Raw genomic sequence first — 15,592 nt, forward strand, 5'->3', positions numbered from 1 at the left:
TCAGGCCTTCCTCTTTATTGTCTCCAAATGAAAACCTGGATCTCCCTGTGCAGCCCTGCCTAGCTAGCCTAGGTTTCATTATGTACTCCAGGCTGGCCTCAAATTCAGAGATCCACCTGCGTCTGCCTCCTGAGTGCTGGGATTAGAGGTGTGTGCCACTGTACCTGGCCAAAATATCAAGTTCTTGTCGCTTATTAGAGCAAGTATGAGCCCCTGATGCCCTCATGGAATTATTACCCACAGATGCTACCATGGTCTTCCTAAACAACCATCAACCTTTCCAAATTATGCAGCTCGGAAGTCTTTTACTATGGGACCACTAAAAAAGAAAGGTTCTTGATTCTACCTGGGCCTCTGAAAGGAGCTTTAACAAGAACAAGAAGAGAAGAAGAGGAAGAGGGGAAGGAGGAAGAGGAGGGGGGAGGGGGAGGAAGAGAAAAACCTCTTTTTTAATTTTTTATTTATTTTATGCATATGAGTACACTGTAGCTGTCTTCAGACACACCAGAAGAGGGCATCAGATCCCATTACAGATGGTTGTGAGCCACCATGTGGTTGCTGGGATTTGAACTCAGGACCTCTGGAAGAGCAGTCAGTGCTCTTAACCACTGAGCCATCTCTCCAGTCCGAAAAACCTCTTTATAATATCTTACCCAGCTTTTGTTTTTGTATTTGAATCCTCAAACTGAAATCAGACCTGGTGCCCATCGCTCCAGCCATTCAGGAAACTGAGGTAGGAAAATTGAAACTCTAAGGCCAGGGTAGGTTATAGAGTCTGCAAATTTGGTCATCAAAGGTGAGATAGATGATATAACCAAAGAAAAGGTGAAGAGAGAGATGCAGCCCAGTGACAGAGTCCTTAACCCAGCATGCCAGAGATATGCTCAATCCCCACACCAAGGAAATAAAAACCTTCAACGGGAAGTCACGGTGTGTGAAGAGTGAATGGTACAGCCACCCATTTCAGCTGTGAGCTCCAACAGCTCCACACAGCGGACGATGGGGTAGACATGTTTCTGTAGCATTGTTTTCTATGCTTCTTTCCAGTTAATCCCACTTTCAGTTTACCGAGACGAACAAAGACGCAGACATGGGTGTCATGTTAGATGCAGCTGACACTCCAATGCTACTTCAGAAGAAGGTGACAAACACAAGTGTAGATGACAGACATGCTGGGTGGGTGACAGGAGCCTGGTGGGTATCCACAGACACGAGCATGAGAAGACCTTGGTTCTAGCCTCCCAGGCAGCAGAGAAGAACAAAAACAGCAAAGATTTCCTTATAAAGATGGAGAAAAAGTGTGATGGCTGAGAGCTGTGCTCTCTCTGGTCCTCCTAGGTATCTATTCAACATTGCTTTTATGTTTAAAGCTAGATCAGGCTATCAGCCCACCCTCTCCACGTGGTTATGCTCAGGTACTATTTATTTTCTGTGTGAACGTTATGTTTCAGTGCTGGCTGTGTGAGATGCTTGCTATGGAAGCACAATCAATGTGTACCACATGAACACTAATCCTCATGAGCCTCTGTCCAGTAATATATAACATGAAAATCTGAAACGCTTTGCCTCTTTAGGGGCGGAGATATGTGGAACCTAGAAAGCTGAACAAATTCTACGTGTGACAAAACAAAGTGACAGTTGGTACCACGTGTCCATGAAATCGCTCACAGGCGCTACTGTTTGTAACTACAGAGTCTGCAGGTTCATAGAAACCCTCCTAGCCAGAAAGGGTTCACTGACCTTATCTGGGTCCGGACATGGAACACAGAATTTCTCATAGTCCTTGGCTTTGATGTGACCAATGAGTATTGCTCTAAATAGTTTAGAAGTACCAAATCCAATGGAAACAAGCAATCGTTGTCTTTTGAGAGACTTTCTGCCTCAGTCACAAGTTTTAAACTGAACAACACAATTTTGTAAGGACAGAGGACTCTGTAGAACCCAGAGCCAGGAAGGCAAAGAAAAGAGTTACACAGACAGCTTCAGACTTCAATTAATTCCCTTAAGGTGAAAGCACAGAATTGAAACAAAGTCTTTCCTACCCTTTAGTCTAGCCTATGCTCAAAGCTGTCTCCAGGAGTCCAGAACTGCTCAGCACAACATTATTACCAAGCAAGAAATAACAAAATGATACAGTGAGGATTTTATCCCAGCGTGAGTGAGATAGGCTCACTCCCAGCGTCACGGAGTAGACAGTACATCACCACAGAGCTTGTTTCTCTTCTTGTAAGATGACATTATGTACCCGTGGTGGGCCCGAGTAGGTCTGCCCATTATGTGCATACAGCTCCCCCTAAAGGTCAGAAGAGGGTGTCAAATCCTCTGGAACTGGAATGAATTAATACAGTTGTGAGCTGCCCCGTGGGTCCAAGGAAGTGAACTCCAGGGTGGCTACCAGAGCAGCATGTGCTCTTACCACAGAGCCATCTCCCCAGACGCTCTACAGCCCGTTTCTTGCATCAGGAAAAAGCATGGCTCATCTTAAAGTTTCTCAGTCACTTCCTCTTTGAAGTTTTGCAAGCACAGGCTGCCAGAAATCGCTCATTTCTGTAGTCCTGCCTGCTTTGCTGGGACAGCCCACCTCTGCTTCTATAATAGAGCCCTCCATAAGCGACTCTAACAGCTACGTTGCATCAGCAAACCATGTCAGTCAAGTCTCAGGTTCTCTCTGCTTTTGAACTCCTGGGTTTCACTTGGGTTCTAAGGAAATCTGATGTGTTCGTGAAAAGAAACTATACAAAATAAGCGAATCATGGCCTGTTTATACCCACTTGCATGTGACCTCCAAATCTCATCTGATCAACCTGATTAAACATTAAATAATGCAGTCAATTATGGAAATATCAGCAATAATATTAATTTGTTGATTGTGCCCGGCCGATTAGCTTTACACGTTCTTAATGCTATATACTGTCTTGTGCCTTAAACAATCAATTAGTGTTGGGATAGTGAGTCTCGAAGAACAGGTAATTGACTGGTTCAACCCTCTTGCTGCATCCTGCCCCTGCAATTAAACAAGTAATGAGCAAGGGGAAAGAACTACAGATGTTTCTTCGGTGCCCATAAAGAAGTCATCGCAGAGGTCAGTTTCCTATTCTGTTACTTTAGTGAGGATGCGCGCTCTGTATCAGGCCTCCGGTTCTTAAAGGCATGTGTCCTTCCTTCCTTCCGTTTCAACTGAGCCTGACAGAAAACTTATCAGGTTTTGATGCAGGAGGTCGTAACATATACTCCCCAACCATCAAACGGGCCACTCTCAATTTAAAAGTGTGAAGTCTTAAGTAGACTCGGGGCAGACAAGGCACCTCCCTTCTCACAGGACTCGGTTTGCTGCTTCTGTGTTGCTTGACAGCTACTACACCTGCCGGTCTAGCCTGGACCTAAAGACGAGGTCAAAGAGTATGGGGAAGCCAAGAGCATCTCAGGATGCTGCTACCTCATGAATACCCTCAGGAAGGGGCCCGGGCAGGGAAGGATGGAGAAGCGCTTGAGGGCACCCTCACCCAGGACGTCAGTCGCCAAGGAAAAGGCCCCTCGGACCTATTTTATCATCTCCCATCATGACCTACCACAGTTTTTTACTATTTGTCTAAAAAGAAACCGGACAGCTAAGCATCTGGAATGGGATTAAAGTGCTCTGTGTGGTTAAATGTTAAATTAACCAGTCTTAATTAACCAGTCTTAATTAACCAGTCTTAAGGACTGTCTCTTATGGGTGGAGTTTTTATAATGTCCTTCCCCCCACCCCCAATCCCGGGGCTCTGAAGAGACCCCAGTTCCATCAGTAAGATGAAAGCTACTGAAGCCAAGAAACCCAACACCGTGCTGAGAGTCAACCTTCTGAGGGTGGCTGCTTTCTATGGAGACCTGACTTTCTCCTGGATAAACTGGGCCTCTGCTCAACTTTCCACTCACAGTTCCCAACAGAGGAGGACATGATCTGGAATTAGTGTCTGTGACCTAGCCGGGTGCTTCTTCAATGCCCATTCAAGAGAAGGGTTCAAAATGCAGATTAAGATCCAAATCCAGGGTTGGGGATTTAGCTCAGCGGTAGAGTGCTTGCCTAGCAAGCGCAAGGCCCTGGGTTCGGTCCCCAGCTCCGAAAAAAAAAAATCCAAATCCAGAGTTTATCTCCCAACTTGTCCCTTTATTTGGCATTTCATACATAATGTACAGTAGCTGTCATTTCCACATGGTTGGTACATTTCATTTTTCCAGGGCAATCACTTAAACTCCAAGATAATCTTAAAACAGAATTCCTCCATGCTGTCTGGAGGAGTCCAGGGACAAGAAAGACAGCCTAAGATAAATACTGCTACATGCTGCCCGAATCAGGCGTGGTTTCCGAAAGGGTTTCAGCATGGAGAGACAGAAAGTACACTTCTATGTTCATTCTCATGGTAAACAAGTACTGAATACTTACTATGTGCTGGGCTTTGAGGATACAAAGATCTAGAAGGCACAGGACCCCTAGTCTCATAGCAGCGCAGTGAGCAGCCAGGTATAGTTACAGAAAAAGGGCAGTGAGCCTCACAGACACCTTCGGTGACATTAGTGCAGGCCATGATACCAAGAAGGGGCACGGTCACCTTAGCGCGGACTCAGGGACTTACAGAAGCGCGGAGAAACGAAATCCAGCCGACCAAACTTTTGTTTAAAAGACAGAAACAAATCAAGGTATCACACCTGTCCATCGCCCCAGCATCCAGAAGGCTGTGTGAGACAGGAAGACCCGCTCCGAGTCTGAGACCAGCCTGGGCAGACATCACGGAATACCAGGCCAGCAGGGCTTCACAGGGAGCCCAAATCTTCCCCAATTAGAAACAAACAAACAAAAACGTAAACAACAGAACCTTACCAGCCAGCAAAAGTAACAAAGGGCTCCCGCTCTGAGGGTGCCCATGAGTCACAGGGAGGCCGCCTATGGCATTTCCTCAGTAGCCCTTCCAGCACACAGTCATCTCATTGGTGGGGGAACCCATTCTCCTACTAAGGATCTGGTATGGAGTGAGGGGAGGCAATTATTCATTGATAGCTTTCCAAGGAAAGGTACAGTAAAGCAGCTACTATCATGTTCACAGGTGACACTTAACACTGGCAATTTTCTTGGCTCACGGGGGGGGGGGGGGGACACAAACTCGTTTGGTAACAATGAACAATGGAACTACAAGGAGTTAAAATAGTCACAGGTTGTCCCAGCTCGAGGACAGGAGTCGGTCTTCTGTGGCACCCCGTCACCGATACCCTGAGCTCTCCCATTAGGGCAACTCCAGTGTCCATTCGCTCTTGATCCGTCCATACTGCAACAAAAGCAAAGACAACCGTGGTGTTTCAGTCTGAGAGAGAGCAGCTCAACCCACCCTCACGGGCTCCATCGGCTGCGGCAGGGGCTCAGCAGCTAAGAGCTCGGGCCTATCTCCCAGAGGACCTGGCTTCAGTCAGCCCCTGGGTTCAAAAGTCTCTAATTCCAGTCGGATTCAGAACCCTCTCTGGCTTTCATGCTCACTGGCACTTACAAGTGCACACACCCCGCCCCTCTCTTCCCACAGACTTAAAAACAAGAGTCTTCTGTAGTACCAGCACTTGGGAGGTGAAGGCAGTGGGGATCTATAGGCATTTAAGGCTAGCCTAGGCTGTAAGAGACTATCTCAATCGATCAATAACATGGTAATAACCTCACTATGAACCTGCAGCTTCCTTTTCCTACTCCGTGAAACAGGAGTTCATTCCTCACACCCCTTTCCCTGATGCCTGAGGCCTAGGCTCCAGCCACCCGGAGGCAGGCATGATGATATGAATATCCACATTGATAGGATAACGAGGAAGAATCTGACGCTTGCCTCAACGTGCTGTCTGTCTCGTCTCTTCAAAGGCCTGGTTTGAAGGCTCTGTCCCCACGGTGGAGCTGGCAAATAACAGCAGAACTTAAGGTGTGGCCTCGGCCCTTAGCTCACTGGAGCCATTGCCTTGAAAAGGACAGACCCCACCCCCCACCCCCTAAGCTGCACGGGGACCTGCCACCTGCCAGTGTCATCAGAGACCGGACCAGTGTTGAATCTCTGAAGCCGTGAACTAGACAAAGCCTTTCTTGTTATAAAATTACTAGCTCAAGTCTGTCGCTTAATAACATGAAACCCATCGAGGCCATATCGTTCAAGACATCCCCTAGCTCTCCCTAGGAGATGTAAAAACGCAGGAGCAACACACGATTGGCATTTAAAAACATTGTCTTGCCATCCCACTCCATGTTTCGATGAAGAAATATTACAGGGGTTGGGGATTTAGCTCAGTGGTAAAGCGCTTGCCTAGCAAGCACAAGGCCCTGAGTTCGGTCCCCAGCTCCGAAAAAAAAAAAAAGAAATATTACTGTCTGTGGACTCTACCCTAGACCTGTGCTAAACCCTAGGAGGCATAAAGAGAAGTTTAAAACAAAGCAAAACAAAACAACAAAAGCAAAACCTCAAACCCCAGCATTCAAACAGCCCTAGGAGGGGACCAGTGTGACCGATTATAATTGAACTTCTGAGTTTAGGTAGCTCAAGAGGTTATTTAAAAGGTTTCCACAGGAGGTGAGCCGTACATGCTCCGGAGGAATGCTGTAGGGTTCAAGGCCAGCCTGGTGTACACAGAGAGACCCTGTCTCAAAAACAAACCTAAGGGAAAAAGTTCCTACAGGGACGAACACTGAAAACCAGCTATAACTGTATAACGCAACCGGATGGTAGGAGCTCCGGCAGAGACGGTGACGTCGTGAAACTAAAGGAGCATTTGCAGGCGAGAGGAGACCTTAGAATGGGAGCTGGGAGTATAGGATGGGCAAAAACAGAAGGGCAAGCAGCGAGGCCGAGTTCACCTCAGCTTTGTAAAGACCCAGGAGTGCCTCTCCCTTTTGATTATAAAAGGAGGGGGGGGCACAAAACAACCTTGTATTGGGCCTGTACCTTTTGCTAGAGGTATTTGTTGAGTAACCTAGCACCCAGGGATCAATGTGGATAATTGGTTTCTCCAGAGCAGTACTTACCCGAAAAAAGTCTACACATCTGAGGTTTCAAAAATTCCCCCTGAGTCACACTGGCAAGAGCTTGGGTTTTGCTTTTTTTGTGTGTGTGTGGTTTTTACGCTTGTCTTTAATTTTGTGGAACACTTTGTAGAGAAACATCATGTTTCCATGTAACGCCCAAAGAGATCAAATGTCAAACATGATGTAACATCCTACTTCTTTTCCCCCCCCTCAGTAATTACTAAAAATTATTTTTCTTGGAAACAGACAAGCTAGTCGCTTGGCTAACAGCACCAATTTGCCATCCTGTAAGAGGATAATTTGGAGACCTGAGGACACAAGCATAAAATAATTGAAGGGGAAAAAGATGTGGTTTTGATTATGGATGGAAGGCCCTGTTGCTTAACACGTTGGGGGACACGGGGTGCGTGTGCTAGTGACTGACTCTGAGTCATCTCTGATCTCCTGTGCCTGCGGTTACAACCTTTGTCTGCGTTCAGTATGGATTCTGAGTGAACCAGGGGAGGTGGGGGATGGGGGGCGTTGTTTGGTTTTGTTTTTAAAGACCCGCTCTCTTGTAGCCAGGGCTGGCTTGAGACTGGAAGTCTCTGACAACAACTGAGAACTTCCGGTCTCCCCTCCCCCCACTTCCACCGGCCAAGTGCCGAATTACCAATTACCAGCAGGCACCTGCAACAGGGAGCACTGGACTAGACAGGCTGCTTCGTCAGCCTTGATACTGTATTTAGCGTCACGGCCACTAAAGTGCATAAACGGGGGGAAGTTGAGGTTTTCTCAACCGTTCTACCACATGCATCTTTTTTCTTTCCCTTTTCCATTGTACACGTGCTGTCCGTGTGTAGGCATGTCTATACGTGTGCAGACATATGTATATGTAGATACCCAAATGTGCGTGTGTATGGAGAGTCCTACGGTTGATACTCTTCTTCCTTACTCAGAGAGATCCGGTCACTCAGTCAAGCCCAGAGCTCATGGATACGGCTGGTCTTACTAACCAGCTCTGGGGATCCCCTGGCTCTCTTTCAAAAGCTGGAATTGCTGGATGGGTTGTCATGACCTGTGGCATTTACACAGGATTCTGGGGACCTGAATTCTGTGGGTGACAAACATTTAAGCATTCATCCCCTTCATGCATCTTCTCTATTTAAATCTTTAAAATAAATAAATAAATAAAAGTCCTCACTATATAGCCCTGGTAAAGTTGAACTCCCTATGTAGACCAGGCTGGCCTTGAACTCAGAGATCCCCTGCCCATACCTCCAAAGTGCTGAGATTAAAGATGTGCTCCGCCCCCACCAACTTTCTCATGAAAGAGCTTTACGAAAAGCATCTCACTGGTGTGAAACAGTAGACTATCCTTTTTCCTCCTTCATTACTTATCTAAATTAGTTTTGGTTTTTTGAGACAGGGTTTCATATAGCCCAGGCTAGCTTGGAAGTTTCTTTAGCGGAGGATGGCCTCTGGTCCTCCCGAGGTCTGGCTATAAAAAGATTACAAGTGTGACTGGCAGTCTGGTGTGTGAGAGGCTGGGTTTGACCCCAAGGCTTTGTGCCCAGTAAACAAGGACCCCCAACAACTGAGCTCTGTCCCCAGCCTGAGAAATTCAGGAGATAAAAGCGGATGGCTTATTATATAGAAAAGGCAGGTAACAAAATTATGTTTAATTACAACTGTCTTGTTGGGAAATACATACGTTAACAGATACATGCTTATATAATGTTGAAGTTGAAAATATTCAAAATTCAGAATTAACAGCCATTGGATATATTTAATTCTTCTTCATTCCTTCCCACTCAGTTCTGGGTATTGGGATGTGACCTGACCTCACCACATGGTAGGTAAAGACAGTATCACTATATTCCAACCCCTTCTCCTATTTTTAATATATTTTCCATTTTTTACAATAACATGTTGTACTCTTAAATCAGAATTTTAAGTATTGAAAATTGCATTTATTCTGGAAGGCTAGCTGATTCCAAGTCCCTCACGAATACCCCGCTCCCCACTCTTCTTTTTCTTATCGTCTCTCTCCCCCTTCTGCCTCACTCAACCTCACTCATTCTGTCACGAATATCTTCCCTGAGTTTAATACTCGCCTTGAATTACACCATTTCACATCTTCCCTTTGTGGTTCTAATACATGGAGGACAAAGCTTTAGCACTAAGCATGGTCTCTCTCATTGGACCACAAACTGAGGCCTAAGGAGATTTTTTTTGAATATTTATTTTTCTTTTATGCATCTGAGTATGAGGCACACAGAAGAATGTTCCAGAACTCCTAGAACCAGAGCTGAGTTGACATGGGGATGCTGGGACATGAACCCAGGTCCTCTACAAGAACAGCAAATGCTCTTATCCCCTGAGCCACCTCCCCCTGCTGGTCCCCAACCCCATGTGGTGAAAATGGCTACCTGGATATCAGTCAACTTTGCCATGATGCGACTTGAAAGCTTGTGGCCATTCTCCATGGTTGGAATGTGCAGCATCTGAGGAGGGAGGGAGAAAGGAGTCTGAGGGTGAGAGGCACACATGTGGGTAACAGGAAGACCATTTCTAAAACAGGAAGACTGAGAGAGGCACCCCGACATACTATTAACGCCTGCTACCTCCCTAGCCTGCACCAGTCAGTCAAAGACCGCATATTCATCTCCTACCAACTCAATCGAAGGCACAAAGGGTTCGAAAGCCATTCTTCAGGGTGGTTTAAGGAATTCAGAATGGAAGGGGTCCCCAAATAACTCAACCCAGGTGTTTAAGGACCCACGGGATGAATAATTGCCCTCTACTGAACACTCTGGCAAGGGACCAGACTTCAAAGATATTACGAAACAAACGAAAGCAAGTGATTTCAAAGGGGTGAATTAAAGCGAGGCTCTTCTTTTACATAAGGAGTTTCTGAACCTACGTCTGGGGCAAGGCGTACCTCCACGGGCCGCAGCTCCCATGGGAAGGGAGGGTTAAACTCCTAGCCGAAAGAGATCTCATACCCTTGGCCTGTATCTTAGCCATGCCTGTTCATGCCTTGCTGGCGGGCTGGCTTTTGATGCTTTGATAGTTAGCAGATAGCTAGTATTCTCAAACACTCTTCTTATTATGCCTTTTAGTATAATACGATAATTAGGAACCCCTTTTGGGCCTTGAATGCCTCCCTGAAGCGTTTAGGAGAAGCATTAAAAATAACTTAACCTTTGTAAACTTTTTATTTCTGGGCTGGAGTAGCAATTGGATTTTAGTTATTAAAACGAGCATTTAGTTACTAATAACATACCTAGATATTGCCATAAAATACTCAGTCTGGGCCCTTACAATCCTTTCTTTCTCTCTCTGCTTTTTTCTATCCCTCCTTCCGCCTCCCACCTCCCTCCTCCCCGGTCCCTCTGCCAAATCTACGTACAACCAGGCACTTTCCCCACTGTGAAATAGCTACACGTCAAACTACTTCAGCAGCCAGCCCTGAAGAGCAAACTCTAAAGTGTTACACAAAACATATTAACAAATAATAATAATAATTAATAGTGATATGAATAGTAGTAATAACAATAATGACCAACCCAGTCAGCTGAGATTACAACGTTCGATTCATCCATCGGAGAGTTTCTATCTAGCATGGCCTCAGGAGTAGTTGGTCTTGCAGGAGTAACACCTATCCGCCTACATAATCGCGCCCACACAGACACAGACTGCCTACGTGCGCATAGAGTAGCATCTACACATTGATGGAGTGCCTGTAAAATGATTCCTATACCCTTACGATATAAAGACAGAGGCTGACAGACACTCACGAGGACTGGATTTTTCTACAGAAGGGGAAGCCTTCAAACTGGCAAAATAATGCATAGATGACACAAGTAAAAGTGACTAAATAAGGGCTGGAGAGATGGCTCAGAGGTTAAGAGCACTGACTGCTCTTCCAGAGGTCCTGAGTTCAGTTCCCAGCAACCACATGGTGGTCTGTAACTGGAGGTTCAGGGGATCCAGAACCCACTTCTGGCCTCCAAAGGCACTGCACAGACACTCACACACACACACACACACACACACACACACACACACACACGAGCACCAGACAGACATGCAGGCAAAATAAAGCAAATAAATCTGTTCTTTAAAGTCAGCTGCATGTAGCAAGAAGACAATAGCTTATCAGAGGGCATCACGTGAAATGTCTGTGCAGTGGTCTACTGAACCCTGACAACCGCAAAGGCAGCGGACAGACAAACAGACAATTCTCAGGTGCATCCTGTGTTCCTGTGGCTGTTCCACTCCTCATTCGGCTTGGGAGCACAGTCAGAAACCAGAGCGCTGACATCCAGCTGCTTCCTAGGCAAGCTGGCAGAACCAGGTGATGGCGGAAGTCTCCGTTCTGACCGAATTGGCCTCACGCATTTGCCAAGGGCAGGGCTGACTTGCTATCATAGTTGAGTTCTGGTGAAACCACCAGGAAAAAATGATAGAGGTATATGGGCCAACCCAGTCCCATCCAGCTCGACTTCCCCTCGAAGTGATGACCTCATTAAATTACAGGCAAATGCTTACGTTTTTTGAATTCCATGCATCCGTTTACTGGCTAATTGTGTGTGTCACCGGGGGTGCAGACAAGTGCGGGAGAGGTCACAGGTAAGCTTCGAAAGCCGCCCTCTTTCCTTCTGCTATGTGGGTCCCAGGGACCAAAACTTAAGTTCTCAGCCTGGATGACAAATGTCTCCAGCACCGTGCCATCTCACCAGCCCTGGGCAAAAGGTTAGGGTATAAAACCATTTGTCTTACCTGGCCCTTGTACAGAATACTGGCAACTGGGCAGACAACGCAGGCTGTCCCCGAGCCGAACATCTCCTTCACTCTGTTCTCCTCCAGGGCGGTGGACAGGTCATCCATGGTGATGTGTCTCTCGCACACCTTAAACTCGCCCTGTTTGGAATATTGAAAGGAAGAGGAGGAAGGGGGGGGAGTGAAGAAAAAGAGGAGGAGGTGGCAGTGGAGGATGAAAAGAGAAGAAAAAAGAAAAGAGAAAGTCACCATGTATCTTTGGACCTGGCTGAACTTGGATGGTGTCCTAATGGTCCTCTGCGGGGAGCAGAAAAAGGCACACTGTGCGATTACCTTAACATGTTGAGTGGAAAAGGGCACACTGTGTGAGCGCCCAACATCCTGAACAACCTACTTCCAAACCACAGCGTTCAAGTGAATTCACTGGACGTTCACCACGGAGGCGGGGCACACTTTCACACATGCCCGCTTTAGGAAGTGTGTGTTGTTATGGGTCTCACACACAGACTCCCTCTAAGAGCCACTTAATGCACCGAGCGCATTTTCTGTGTCCTTTACACTAAAGGAGATCAACCTACTGCATCATAGGTTGGTATGATATCAGCCCTTGGCCTTGTGCCCACCATGAGCCAAGGTCTTTCATGCTGAAGACATCCTCTCTACATGACAATTGAGGATGCTTGGGTTCCAGATGGGGCGGGGCTTTCCCAGAGCCAAACAGCTGGCAAACGGTGAGAACCAGATCTGAACTAAGTCTCATCTGATTGCCTTCAAAATTGGTTAAAAAAAAAAATCATCCACTGAGCTCAGAGAGCAGAAGGAGTCGCTCTTTGTTTGGGGCCAGTGTTTTGACTTTATGTGAGAAATTACCATGAGAGCTGCTGTGATTTCACGTGAAATTAAATAAATTATTAAACACGTAAGTTCCAGAAAACCACCAGACGTTACTGAGAACTGTTGAGGACTGCGTTCCGGAGAGAAGAAACAGAAAAGTAGCCCTCCTGCAAATCAACAGGACAGTGCTTGCCTGGCTCGCCATTGTCTGTGGGTTAGCTTCTCTATCTGGCAAGCCGTGCCCCCGGTGCCTCTCAGCATTTTCAAGGAAACTTTAAAATCAGCTGCACTTAAGGAGTCAAGGAAACCCCTCAGGCATGACCTATGCTCAGAAGCCGGAGGTGTCGAGCTGGCTCCCACGAGTTGGGAGACCTGTGGTCCGTCGATTCGTTCTCTTAATAAAATGGAAATTGCTGAGCTTCAGAAAGCCATCTTGCCAACTGCAAACATATTGGGGACAGGGCAAGCTGCTGAAATCAAGCCAGAAGCTTGCAAATGTCATGCCCAGTGTGCGGCAGCCAACGGGCGGCAGGCGGGTTTTGTCTACTCTGGACTTGGTAGGATTGTTCAGCTCACAGCCTCTGTTTGCAGTCTTCTCCAGAGAAACTGCTGGTCTGCTCCGAAACTACGTGTGTCCCAACACTTGTGTACTAGGGCTGTCTGACCACAGTGTGCTGAAAACCTTTTCGTGGTCTCTGGGGACTTTTTGAACACATGAATCATATTAGTAGCAGCCAAGAACCCCTGCCAGACGGCCAGTTTACTCGACACCCGCCTTAGGAACACTATGTCACTTCAAACAACAACCCTAAGACTCCAGCCTCTGTCACACATCCACAGAAAACAGCGTTACATTTGCTCTGAGTGTCTGTCACTTTAAAATAAGCACGTGGAAATCTGAGACAACGGGGACTGGGGGTAGTGGGGGGAGAAAAAAGGCAGGACAAATTAACATTACGTTGATATTAATGTCAGTAAAAATCTGTGGCTCCTGTAATAGTGACAGGCATACTGGAATAAATTATAGGATATGTCACCAACACAAAGTGGAATGGCTTCCAGCTGAAGTTAAGGCTGGGTGGAAACACCCAGAGTGAACCAGGTTGGCTGGTAGAAGGCACCTTGTACACAGACTGAGGCTAGTAGAGAAGTCCTCCTCACTAAGACATCTTGTTCAGCGGGTTTCTCTGTTCCCGGCTAAAAGAAAGTTCTGCCAACACAGACCTTCTAGTGAGATCTTCGCTCCAGGTAAGATTTAAAGATCAGATAATGCTGATGGGAACTATGGGATATGATATCATGGCAAAGGGGGGCTTGTTCTGATGTGTGTGTGTGTGTGTGTGTGTGTGTATGAATGTGTGTGTATGTGTGTGTGTGAGAGTGTGTGTGTGAGAGTGTGTGTGTTTATGTGTGTGTATGTGTGTGTATGTGTGTGAGTGTGTGTGAGCGTGTGTGTGTGAGTGTGTGTGAGTGTGTGTGTGAGTGTGTGTGTGAGTGTGTGTGAGTGTGTGTGTATGTGTGTGTGTGTATGTGTGTGAGTGCTGGGCTCATGGAAGCTGTTCCGATCAGGTACTCACCCACTCTTCTCCCAGCTCCAGGATGCTCTGCCGAGTGACTCCTGGGAGAATGACGCCATCTAGCGGAGGCGTCGCCAGTTCTTCTTCTGTTAATTAGGAACAGGGATGGTTGGAAATTTTCCCTTGTTAGACAACGTATCTCGACAGTTACACAATTCTTTTTTATTTTAAAGATTTATCTATTTCTAGGTGGACACACTGTTGCTGTCCTCAGACACACCAGAAGAGGGCATCACATCCCATTACAGATGGTTGTGAGCCACCATGTGGTTGCTGGGATTTGAACTCAGGACCTCTGGAAGAGCAGTCAGTGCCCTTAACCACTGAGCCATCTCTCCAGCCCAACAGTCACAATTCTTAAGACCACTTTAATACAAGAACAGAAGACGCTGTGCAGTGGATTCCAACAGCTGCTGCTATTCAGGGCTAGAGTTCTGTTCTCAGAGCCACATAAAGGAAGCTCACCACAGCCTGTGACGCAGCCCCAAGGCATCCAATCCCCTTCTGGACTCCACAGGCCCTGCACTCATGTGCACATTCCTCCACACAGACACACGGTTAAGAACACAACAAATTCTCTTAAATAAGCAGAGACGAGCAGATGAGCCAGTGGGTAAAGGCACTGGCTCCAGAGCTGGACCACCTAAGTTCAGTCCTCTGGAACCCCCACAGCAGAAGGAGGGAACTGTGCAACTGTCTTCCATTTATCACAACCAGAGAAATGAAGGGAGAGCAAGAGTAAGAATTAGAGGCTGGAGTCACAGCTCTGGTTTCAGAGCACTAACTATTCCTGCAGAGAACCCAACTCGGGCACCTCACAACTGTCTGTAACTCCAGCGCCCTCTACTGGCTGTCAAGGGTACTTACCTACAGATAAAGCATATACACATGCTAAAGAATACACACACACACACACTAAATATAAATAAATAAAATTCTAAAAATGAATTCTATTGTCAGAAGTGAGAATTAAGGACTATGAGATGAACATTTGTGTAAAATTATTTCTTAGTTGATAAAAATATTCCGTGCTTACAACAGCACACATAAAATCTTGCTCTGGACCCAAGTCAGTACCACACCCAGCAGTTCTGTGAGGAGGCCGTTACCTCAGAACAGGTAGCCTGAGCCTGATAATTGGTGGTGAGCACTTGTGAGGAGCCTGAATTCTGATCCCAGCATCCGAGTAAGTGCCGGATGGGATGGCTTACACTGGTGCAGCAGACACAGGAGCCATTTCCTGGCCAACTAGTCTAGCCAAACCAGTAGCCCTGGGCTCAGTGAAAAGCCTTGTGTCTCAGCATATAAGGTCCAAAGAAGCAAGAGAAGGCACCTTACCTCAGTCGTCCTCCAGCATCTACAGCAATACACCACACACACACACACACACACA

At 46.7% G+C, this 15,592-nt stretch overlaps 1 protein-coding gene across 5 annotated transcripts in view; it reads right to left on the reverse strand.

The window, feature by feature from the left end:
- Positions 1-4,126: 4,126 nt before the first annotated feature.
- The window catches only part of Bcat1 (branched chain amino acid transaminase 1), an 82,955-nt gene continuing 71,489 nt past the window's right edge, over positions 4,127-15,592 (reverse strand). For all 5 annotated transcript variants that reach the window (NM_001394001.2, XM_087656336.1, NM_017253.4 and 2 more), the window contains 4 exon segments: positions 4,127-5,300; positions 9,433-9,507; positions 11,789-11,929; positions 14,200-14,285. In NM_001394001.2, coding sequence (NP_001380930.1) covers positions 5,259-5,300; positions 9,433-9,507; positions 11,789-11,929; positions 14,200-14,285 — 344 coding nt within the window. In that variant the 3' untranslated portion in view covers positions 4,127-5,258.

This window comes from Rattus norvegicus, chromosome 4 (assembly GCF_021556685.1).
Source record: "Rattus norvegicus strain SHRSP/BbbUtx chromosome 4, alternate assembly SHRSP_T2T, whole genome shotgun sequence".
NCBI classification, from domain to species: domain Eukaryota; kingdom Metazoa; phylum Chordata; class Mammalia; order Rodentia; family Muridae; genus Rattus; species Rattus norvegicus.